The sequence below is a fragment of the Lathamus discolor genome, chromosome 16, assembly GCF_037157495.1.
Source record: "Lathamus discolor isolate bLatDis1 chromosome 16, bLatDis1.hap1, whole genome shotgun sequence".
NCBI lineage: Eukaryota > Metazoa > Chordata > Aves > Psittaciformes > Psittacidae > Lathamus > Lathamus discolor.
Genome location: NC_088899.1, coordinates 8357517 through 8368095, shown reverse-complemented (window position 1 = coordinate 8368095; position 10579 = coordinate 8357517). Strand labels below are relative to the sequence as shown.

At 42.5% G+C, this 10579-nt stretch overlaps 2 protein-coding genes across 3 annotated transcripts in view; one reads left to right on the top strand and one right to left on the bottom strand.

Annotated features, from left to right (window-relative positions):
* Positions 1 to 2405: 2405 nt before the first annotated feature.
* On the bottom strand, positions 2406 to 9766 carry UBE2J2 (ubiquitin conjugating enzyme E2 J2). The gene is made up of 7 exons (XM_065696707.1): positions 9538 to 9766; positions 7758 to 7888; positions 7507 to 7547; positions 6554 to 6656; positions 6302 to 6440; positions 5973 to 6053; positions 2406 to 5617 (listed from the first exon to the last, which is right to left on the bottom strand). Exons 2-7 carry the CDS (start codon positions 7886 to 7888, stop codon positions 5333 to 5335), a joined length of 780 nt encoding a protein of 259 aa, XP_065552779.1. The 5' UTR covers positions 9538 to 9766; the 3' UTR covers positions 2406 to 5332.
* The window catches only part of SCNN1D (sodium channel epithelial 1 subunit delta), a 29503-nt gene continuing 26044 nt past the window's right edge, over positions 7121 to 10579 (top strand). Inside the window, exon 1 of one of the 2 annotated variants that reach the window (XM_065696695.1) lies at positions 7121 to 10109. The gene's annotated coding sequence lies outside the window, so the exon portion shown is untranslated. The remainder of the gene's footprint in view (positions 10110 to 10579) is intronic. The other variant, XM_065696696.1, reaches the window with a different exon arrangement.

Genomic DNA, 10579 nt, shown 5'->3' with positions numbered 1-10579 from the left:
TGATTCCTTTACAGGAGGGTGGGCTGCTTATTAAATGTAACAGAAACCCCAAGGTTACACATCTACAAGCATTTTAGAAGGGAGATCTTGAAGCACTTTGCAGATCTTTGTCAGTTCCCCACCACCTACAACATTCCTGTTCTTTCTGCAGATAACAGAACATGATGCAAGAATGTCTCTGAGGTTGGACCATGAGAAAGTCCAAGAATGATAAGAGGTGGAAGCTCGCATAGTTTGAAGTCCTTTATGCAGCCAGCAAGCAACAGATTTGCTTTGTTTAATACTCCCTTTACCTGCTGTAATCCAAGCTGTAATGTCAGGACTTCACTGGATCAGGAGTAACAGCTCTGGTATGTGTAAACTCAGGGAAACTGAGGCATGGACAACCCAAGCACAACATGAAGAAGCAGAACAGAGTTTGGGATTTGTCTTACAGCATCCTTTGGGAGAAATAGAGTTTGGGAAAGAGAAGAGAGTGTAAGAAGGGAGGTTACCCAGCCCCTAAATAGTTAACAGCCTATCACCCATCCCCCAAGAGCTCACATTCCATCAAAACTACGTGGCAGACTTTATTTGTTAATAATATTTAACTTTCTTTGGCGCCTTCTCCTACTTCAGCCTCTTTTTTTCAGGTTACTTGTAGACAAGCCATGAATTTGTAAAAGTGCACTTGATGACACATTAATAGGACAATCTGTCATATCGCAGCTAAACAGCCTGACAGATCCACACACCATGGCAAGGAATGACATTCAAGGCTGGAATGGGGCAAGTGCTCTCATGGGCTGCCAGTCTGCAACATCTCCTCTCCCATTCCAAAAGCCAAATCCCAAGACTAAATCCTCACACTTGAGGGGAATGAATCCAAACTGTATTTGCAAGCATGAGGCAAAGTGACTCGATGGTGCAGCAGTGGCTGTATCTAACTCCCAACTGCATGGTTTTCTCTCTGTTGGGCTGAAACGAGTGCCAGCACAGTGGTTACCTCCCCTCCAACCTTCAGTTCAGCATTTGTATTATCTGTAGATAACTCCACTTTGCTGCTGCTGTTCTCACATCCAAGTTGCAGCAGTTCCAAGCACCCGAGTCTTGCTAATCCAGGAACAACATTCCATCCACATTTACAACTAAAAGCAGCAATAGGCCAATGCTGCACTTCACAGCACAGCAAACCAAGATCTCAAAGTGACTGAAAACACAAACAGTTTCTTCTCCAAGCTCAGCACCATTGCAGCAATAATGGGAATAGTTAAAAGACTGTAACAACCATCAATTCTGCATGAGGAAAGAGCTGACATAGGGAAGGTATTATAAGAAGCCACATTTACAAATCAAAACTGTGCTCAAGTAGCCAAATACAGGGTTTGCAAACACTGCAAGTGTGTGTAAAGCTGGAGGAAACTGAATAGTCAGGCAACGAATTTGTGATTTGATCTGTCAATCTCTACTTATGCAGTTCCCCTTTTACTCAAGATAAACCTTACCTAAGCTAAGGATAATATCCAAAGGGGAAAAGGTCAAAAGCTAGGATTTTCCTGGACTTGCCCATTGTAGATATACTGAACAATTCTTAAGCCTTGACACAGAAACTGTGATTTTTAAGCCAGTAAAGTAGAAGGCACGTTGTCATTCACTGACCCACACATTCCCACTTCATGGCAGATGAAAGTTTAGAGTATTCCCATCACAAATCCCTTTGGTTTTGGTGTGAAGTTTCCCAACACTAACCCAACACAAACTCAAGCTGTTCATCACGTTATACACACATGCAAGCTGTTAGAATAGACCTCATTACACCAGCAGACATAAGAGCAGCTTTGGGAAGCCAGAACAAGAGCTTAGGGCCACTCCAGCTGCCTTCTGCACCCCATGATCCTGTTCCCCCGCCATTCCCGACCTATCCCAGCCATCAGCGACCGCGGGATCACTGCGCCACCTAGTGGCAAACCTATGGAGTCACCGAGCTGTTTGGAAACGTTGAAAACATCATGGGGAAACACCGTCAGGTTTCTCTTGCAACAGGCTCTTTGGAGAGCCAGGGTGTGAAACGACATTGTTTCACACAATAGGGGCACAGACAATAACAGGTTCTTGGTAAATTCCAGTAAATCATCCTCAGCTGTCACCCAGAAAAGTCTTTTCAATACAATGTGAATGCTCTGAGGTAGTTTTCAATAGCCTCCCTTTCGTGTGAGCACAGAAGTGAGTTTTCTGCTGAAAACATGGTTATTTCTGCCTTGAACAGTAAGATCTGATCTTTGCCAGGCAGCAAAAAAAGCATCATCTTGTACATTAGCCCCCCTGTTGCAGTTCTGCTGTAGCTTTTGTTTTACAGTCTATATATATATATATATGAATGATAGCTTCCCAGTGATTCCTTCCCAAAAACAGTCCCACAGAAACTATAAATTTCATCATGAATGTTTATTATGAACAAACAGCTTTACAATGCAGTCATTTCTACTCCTCAGTACATGCTTGAAGGAAGGGAACTCCTGTGACCTTGAAACTTTAGCGGGGGGGGAGAAAAGTTCTGACTATCCATAAATCCAGGTTGTTAAAGGTGACCACTGAGATGCTTTGGATTCAAGCTGCAAAACCTCCCTCCCACCCGTAACAAGCTGACAGAAATTGCAGCATGAAAGTAAAGGGCCAGACATTTGTTCCAATATCATATATCGAGGGGCAGCTTTTAGTGTAGTACCACGTTAAGTAATGCACTGCTTCAGGGCACGGTCATAGTTTTTGCATGGCTAAGAATGGTTTCCTCCATCTAATGACTTTGGTAACATGAATGTAAAAACCAAACAGAACAAAGAGTAAAACCTACACAGAAGGGAATAAATCTTCTGTTACCAAAGGCAAGGAGATGTAGCAGGAAGGATTCACTCCACTCCTAGCTTTCAAGCAATGGCACCTGAAGTGACTGTCAAATCCTTCTCTGAACCCAGGGTACTGAAGAGAAACTGCAACTGGAAGTTTTGTATCTTAAATACAACCAATCCTCAAAATAAATGCAGCATGTTCAGGGTTTAAATGAAGTTTTGTTGTTTCCAGTGGTGGCACTTGCTAAGAACAGGAGCTCCACCTTCCTTAAGGCCAACTTCTTGCCACGTAATAAAATGCCTCTTATTCAACATCTCCAGACTTTGCTGGTTCTTCTACCTTGGTTAGGTAAATGCAAAACATCAGAAGACGCAAACGCACCATGGCAAGGTCTCCTTGCCTATGTCTTCATGTATGTGGACAAAAGAACTTCCATAAGATGATAAATGTAGATAACTGATTCTAAGCTGCTGCCTGTAGGCGATGTCAATGGTAATAAAAGGCATTGCGAGAACACAAGCATGTCTGAATGACACTAAAATCTATGAGGCTCTACAGCCCCAGCTACAGGTCCATGTGCTTTGAGAGGAGATACACCAGCCTGACAAGCCATCCTGAAAACCCTCTCACTGCAGGAAAGACAGGACACCCCCAGACTGCCACAACACAATTGTTTCTAGATAGATCCACCTGGCCCTTCTCCTTCCACAAGAGCTGATGAAGCACAAAAGAGGTAAATTAAAAAATAGTTATAAATAAGATTTGGTAAAATAACAAAGTCTAAAAAAATCAGAGATTTATAAACACATTCTATCATCCAGCCTTTTCCAGTTCCTCCCCCCCTCCTTCCCTTCCTTACCTCAGTAGGAACTGCTTTAAGATTTCTTTAGTACAGAGCTGGTCTGCTAGTCCTGATCATTCCTACCTAATGCAGAGAATTGGTCACATTTATTAATGCTGTAAGCTGCATCCTCATTCGTTAACAAAACAGTTTTGCTACAATTCAGGATACCAAGAAGCAGAGAGAGAACAAATCTGAAAGGGAAAACAAAACAGCTTTGAAAACATTCTTAGATAGATGAGGTAATATTTATTTGGGCTCTTCAGAATGGATAAGACTAGCCAGTGAGATGCAGAGCCTCCTGCCCTGCCATCACCTTTGACAGGTTGTTGTAACATTAACAGCATGTTCTTCTCTAGATGATGAGGCATCACTGTCAAATATGAAAGGCACAGTAAGTTTGCCTCTGATAAAACAAAGTATTTGGATAAAATTAAGCGGGGGGGGGAAAGAAAACTTGGTTTAGAAAGTAATTTCAGGCAGACTTTGAACTACTCTAGGAGCTTTAGAGTATCCATGAATAATCTCATGAACAAACATTGGTATTTCAGTTATCTGAAGGGGAAGAGTAATGAACTTACACCTAAAAGCAAAAAAGCTTCTAGAATCTCAGATGAATTAGAAGGGTTTGAGCTTTTGGTGGTGATGTTTAAGAGTTTATGCAAGTCTTCAAGTAAGCAAGTGAGACTAACTTTAAAGGTTTACTTCAGCTAGTGACACTTCAGATTAATTCAACTGACTCTGAAGAAGCTGGTTTGTTATTCACTCATCTTTCAGTCTTCACAAGGGCTTGGGTTACTCCATTTACCAAAGGCCAAGAAATCCAGAGTTTTGCTGAATATACAATCAACTCTCCATTGGTGTGTGCAGTTTTATTATTCATTTCACCAGTGGCACCTTGTGATCAAAACTAAGTATTACAGCTTCAAATGTAACATCTCCCAGATGGAAATCTGTCAGTGAACAAACCCAAAACAACACTGGATATGGGTATCCCCATGAAAGACCAATTCAATTGCCTAAAGGTAGATAACTGCACTTCTTGTAGCCCAAATAAAACCTTCCATGACATTGTGACAATTTAGACAACACATTTAACACACATGGTGTTACTGTCCCACTCATCTAATCACTACTGACTAGATATGAAATTATGGTCATTCTATTTTATAAAAGAAACCAGCAATCTTCCATAGCATCAATGTTCACATGAACCCAACCCTTAAGAAGTCCACATGGAATCTCTACTTGAATCATTTCAACCCCTTTTCCCTAAGGAAAGTAAAATGTGATATGCATAAATTGTGATGTCTTAAAAAGTGTTCCATAAAGTAAAAAGCCTCATTCGCTTCAGATTTTCAAACAACAGATGGAGAACTGCTATAAAAATCAAAGCACTAGAAATGGTCGTGTCTCATCAATAATGCTTTGACTTGTTTGTGAGCCACTACCAGACAGTAGCGAGGACAAGAGGAACTGTGAACAGAACTTCTTTTAGTTTTCTGACTAATCAAAACTACTCCATTTCCCAAACATAACCAACCAATGTTTTACCTGCAACTTGGTAAAACAACCATTTCCCCCAGTGTCAAGAGTCAGATGCCCAAAGAGTCCCACTCATTCTGCAACTATCACTAATTTGGTCTTGGATTTCTTTTATTATCCTCATTCTTGGGCTATGCTTCTCAGTACATACTTGACTGTGTAGGCAAAGGCTGCAAAACCAACTATGACAAACAAGTTCGCCAAAGCTCCACCTAAAAGTCCATGGTTACGGTTGGCCTGTTGGAGACCTGGATGATTGGCAGGTGCCAACGGTACATGCCCATTCAGAAGGGGTATTCCATTCTGCCCGTAGTGTGCTTCCCCATCAGGAACAACATCTGGTAAAGGGAGGGATGGAGGTCTGTTGCTGAGTTCTTCTTGTGCTTTCTGTTTTTGTTTAATCTCCTGGAGAAAGAAGAAAGAAAACTTGAATAGCTGGAAGTGAGAGTGGTGAAGCTATTGGGTGCTTTGAGAAGATTTCAGAGCCCAAGTTCTTACTTCAATCTAGGAAAAGGATATGGTACACTTCTTTACATTGCAGGTCTTTTAAACTAACTTAACTGCATTACATACATTTGGACAGTCTCTCCAACTTCCTCCAGTTACCTACTTAGTGACAATACAATCACCTGGACAACACACCTACAGTATTACTATTATGCAGGGAAGTTATATAATCTAGAAAGCTATCCCCCATTCTCAGAAGTTGAGCAGGAAGAACTACAGGAAATCAAATTATTGCATGGATTAATTCCCTTACCTCCACCACTTCAGGGAAGAGCTCACAGAAGACTTTATCTTTTAAATTAAATGCTAAGCTCTGGGCAGCAAGCTGTCTTTTCTGTAGAGGAAACAAGTATCATCAGCACTTGCAAGTAAAGAAAGTTATTCACTATAATAGACACTTCTAGACACAAGTTACGTTGTCATCTCTTCATCTTACGGGGTTCATGTTCTGCAAGTCTGCAGTAGGCAACACATTCATTTCTGGATACTAAAATGCCAGCTGCTGCCTGTAGTTTTAACCTCTAGGTCACATCCATCATTCCCTAAGCTGACAAAAGGCACATCACAGGTTCTGGAGCTTACCGTGAACTCTGATGTCTCTATGCTGCCCAGTGTGGGGCCCTTTTCCACCATAAAGCTAAGAAGGCCCGTCAAGATCGTTGAGACTGACCAAGCTGGATTCCATGTATCCGGGTGGAAATCAGTGATTGAAAGACACAACCTTCAAAAGGATAAGACAGGCAGTGTGGTTTATTTTTGCCATTAAAATTATTATACCTTATACATATTGCTAAGACAGTGTTAATTGCTTAAGTGTTAGAAGAAAATCCTTACCTTGTATTACACTTGAACCTTCCATTAGGTGTAATCATATAAATACTAGGAGGTTTAAAAGGAAATTCTCTGGGGAATATTAGTTTCCCATGATAATAGCCACCTGCATTACATAGAGAGATGAATTATTTATTTTGCATGAAGAGGAAGTCCTAAGCTGCTACTCAAAACTGGCCAAGTAAAACCCTTTGTCTCCTTTCCCCCACACACACACTAAAGAGATCAATGTCATCAACTTGTGCCTCTCAAACACAAGAATAACAGTAAGCCACATCTGCAGCTGATTTACTTTGGAGCAATCCTCTCCCATGCATTATTACAAACTACTTTCTGTTGTCAAGCCCATAACACATTTAAGGAAAATCAGCCAAAGTGCATTTAACACAATACAAATGGGGTCATTTCCCAGAAACACAGCTAACTGCAAATAATAATCCTATGAGGAATCAGATTTCAAAAAGCATTTTGTGAGAGGCTCCAGAAGATATTGTGAAATATGTGACTACAACAAATTATGAAGGTTTTCACATTCCTCACTTTCTCCAGAGAAATTCATAAAGAGATTGTGTCTCAGTTCACTGAGAACATTTATTCAGTTACAAAATGGAACTTTGTTAAAGTATCTTTTCACTGTCACATAGTATCTGAAGTGAGTTATCTGCTCCAAGACCTTTAGAATTTACTTAATAATAGGAAGCTATCTGTCCTCAGCTTAACTTTAACGTGGTTTTATGAGAACCTTCGATAACAGAAACCCCACTAATAGACAGCAGTACCACTACCTCTCTTCCACAAGCTATCACACAACTCCCAAGCAGCTTTGAAACCGCACTAAGAGTTTTTAGAGCTCTTTACAGCAGTTACGTTTTGCCCATTCAAACAGATATGGAATTACTCAGGCATGTCAATCACAACCAAGCACATACACAAGTTTGCTATAAGCAAACTTTTACCTTCATAAGGAGTCATCTCAGGTCCTCGTACAACATAGTGCCTAAGACAAAGAAGATATTTAAGCAGCATTAAGCCATCATACAAGCAGCCAACAATTTCCCTAGTAAAATCAAGTTCAGTATCACTTCAAGTTTCATACTCCACCTCCCAAAAACCCAGATTCCCATTCAATCTGTAGGAGTGAGGGAGACAGAGTTGATGACCTGGAAAATCTTGTTCTCTCTACAACAGAGAACATCTTAATTCTTACCATTCAAGGATATTAGATGGGAGGGGCTCTGCACAGATGTAAGGCACTGGATCCTTCTTAATTCGAAGGTAGTCTTGTTTAAGTCTCTGTGTTGCTGTTGTTGGTGCTCTCTTATTACTGTTGTTGCTCATCTAGTTGTTAAGAAATATATATAAGACAATCTGAATACAGTCTTAATAGATACAGAGCTTCTGTGCCTCATTGAACACAGATCCAGGTATCTGCCAAAGCTACTTTACAGAATACTTATTTGAATATAAATTACCATAACTTCTACATGGCAAGAATCATGCAAAATCCTAACCAGGACACCAACCAACACACTCCTTAGAGGCTCTGGCATTGGCAAAATAGGAAAATACTCCTTCCAGAACAGCACTGTGTAAATACCAGGAAATATGGTGCACTATAGAGCCCACTTGAACTCTTAATAACCAGTCCTGTATTTAGGCTGAATACACATCATTATGACACTGTTTTAAAGGGCTTAGTCTGAGTAATTAATTTCCCTATTCCATGTTAATATCCACTGTATACATTTGCTCATGTTTTAAATTCTTTTGGTGTTTCTACACATCCATTATTTGAAATAAATAACAAAACGCCACAATAACCTCATTCCTGCCTTTGAGGTGCAGGAGTTTACATTAAACCCTGCTTAAGAGTCAGTTGAATTTACAGAAGGGAATTTCTGAGCCAGATTATTCCCTTCCAGAGAAACAAAGCCCTCATCCAAAACGAGACAACTCCGTGTGAAGAAAGGAAATTCCATGCTGCTTACCAAACAAAGCAAGCATTAGCCCTTACAATGCACCTACAGAACACACACCAATTAGCAACTGCTGTTTAACTCACTTTCCCCCTCAGAAACTTAGCAAGTTACTATGGAAATCCAAGCAAGAACAAAAAGGACATTTAACAAACAGCTTGTACAAAGAGATAAGTTACTGCTTACAACAGGAGAGCAGCACTAGGCACAAGAAGTATGTTAAATGACTGGGACACTTTCTATTCCTTTGCTTTGAACATAGACCCGTAGAGTTTATTACAGTAATAACATTTAAACCATGCGGAACAATTTTATGTGGTCAAATATTCAAACCCTCCTCAACATTACCGCGTTTAGTCTGGCTTTGGTCAGAATTACTGTAAATCATTGTTTGTATTAATGTAATACATACAGTATTTTGCCTTAAATACACACGTTTTTAAACCATCACTTGAAATCGTAAAATCAAGGGGTTTTAGCTGAAGAAGTGTGCTTTAACACAGATTCAATCATGTAGCTTTAATAACACAAGTATTTGTTCTTAAGTCTAGCAATAGAGCCCTTCACCAGGCAGTGGAAAACAGAGCACTTAGCTCAGTTCTTGGGATTTTAACACCCCGCAAAGCCCTATCTTAAAGACCGTTCGTATCTTAACGCGGACAATAAGCGGCGGCATTTACAGAAGCCACGACCACAAAGCCACTTCCCCATCTCGACAGCCCGATATACCAGAAACGATCAAGGAAGCACCTCGCCCGCGTTCAGGCCGCCAAGCACCGGGTCGATCAGGGAGCCAGCACAGGAGCACCGACCCCCCAACGCGAGACAGCGCCTGCTTCCGCGGGGAAGCGCGGCCGCTCCGTGCCCCAGGAGGCGAGAAGTGACTACGAGAGCCGAAGGGGCAAGAGGACAAGAAGAAGCTCACGGCTACAGCGGCGGCAAGGGCAGGACGGAGGGAGGAACAAGCCGGCGCGGCCTCCCTGCTCGCTTAGCGGCGCAGGCCCCACTCACCTCTCGGTGCTACAGCAGGCCCCTCCGGTGCCGGGACGCCCCGCCCGCCTGCAGCCGGTGGCCAAGGGAGCAGGGGAAGGAGGGAGGCACAGAGGAGAGAGGGAAGGAGGGAGGAAGGGACGGCCACGAGGGCAGAGCAGGGCCGCCACCCCCTCGCCACCCACTGCGGCGCGACCGCGGCTCCCAGCCAAGATGGCGGCCCGGCAAGGCGGGGCTAACGCAGTGCTGCCGTCTCCTTCCGGGAAGGGACCGCCCCGCTTCCGACGGCTGGCTTCCGCTTCCGGTACCGCAATGGCGGCTGAGGGAACGCTGAGGCACCGGTTGCTGGGCCGGGTCAGGGGCGGCCCCGGTGGCTTCTGTGCTGCAGGGACCCCGACCCGCCGGTTAGGAGGGCCACAGCTCAGCCTGTGTGAATGGCAGCGGTGTCCAGGCTGGAAGTCAGCCGTGAGGGGAGAAGGAGCGATGTCGGAACGCCAGTGTGATTTGACATCACCGTTCGACTCATGCAACTTTATCGTGTTCGTGGGGTTGTCTTGTTTTTGACCTCCCTGAAAAACGTTCTGCTCTGCATGGTGGGTTTTTTTGTTTGTGGTTTTTTGGGGTTTTTTTTTGTTTTGTTTTGTTTTTTTGTTAATAAGTTTCCTGAATCTGTTCTTCACATTCCCGTTTTTCATAAAATGGATAAATACAAACTCATTTTCAGATATTCAGTACACAGGAGGTGGTTTTTGTCACAGGTTTTTGTCTCAGGATACAGCAAATCCTTTTGTCTCATATTCCTTTATTTGCTTCACTAATATTAAAGAGCAAAGCAAGTTAGTCCCTCATATTTCCCAATTATAATTAGTAGTCCCTATTTCCTAAATATAATTAGGAAGCCTGATGTGACAGGGAGATGTAGATGTAGTGGCTGTTCACTCTTCTTATAACTGCATATCCAGACCATCTGGATTATGCCTTTCAGGCCTTGCTGCATGGAAGTGAACGTGGAGTTCTCTGTCATAGCTCCTCAGCTCAGTGTCTAGTGCAGTTGCACACAGCC

Coding starts and splice junctions, on each gene's coding strand:
- UBE2J2 (XM_065696707.1), bottom strand. CDS start 7,888: ATGAGCAACAACAGTAATAAGAGAGCACCAACAACAGCAACACAGAGA. Junction 7,548..7,757: donor CCATCTAATATCCTTGAATG/GTAAGAATTAAG, acceptor TCTTTGTCTTAG/GCACTATGTTGTACGAGGAC. Junction 6,657..7,506: donor TGAGATGACTCCTTATGAAG/GTAAAAGTTTGC, acceptor TATGTAATGCAG/GTGGCTATTATCATGGGAAA.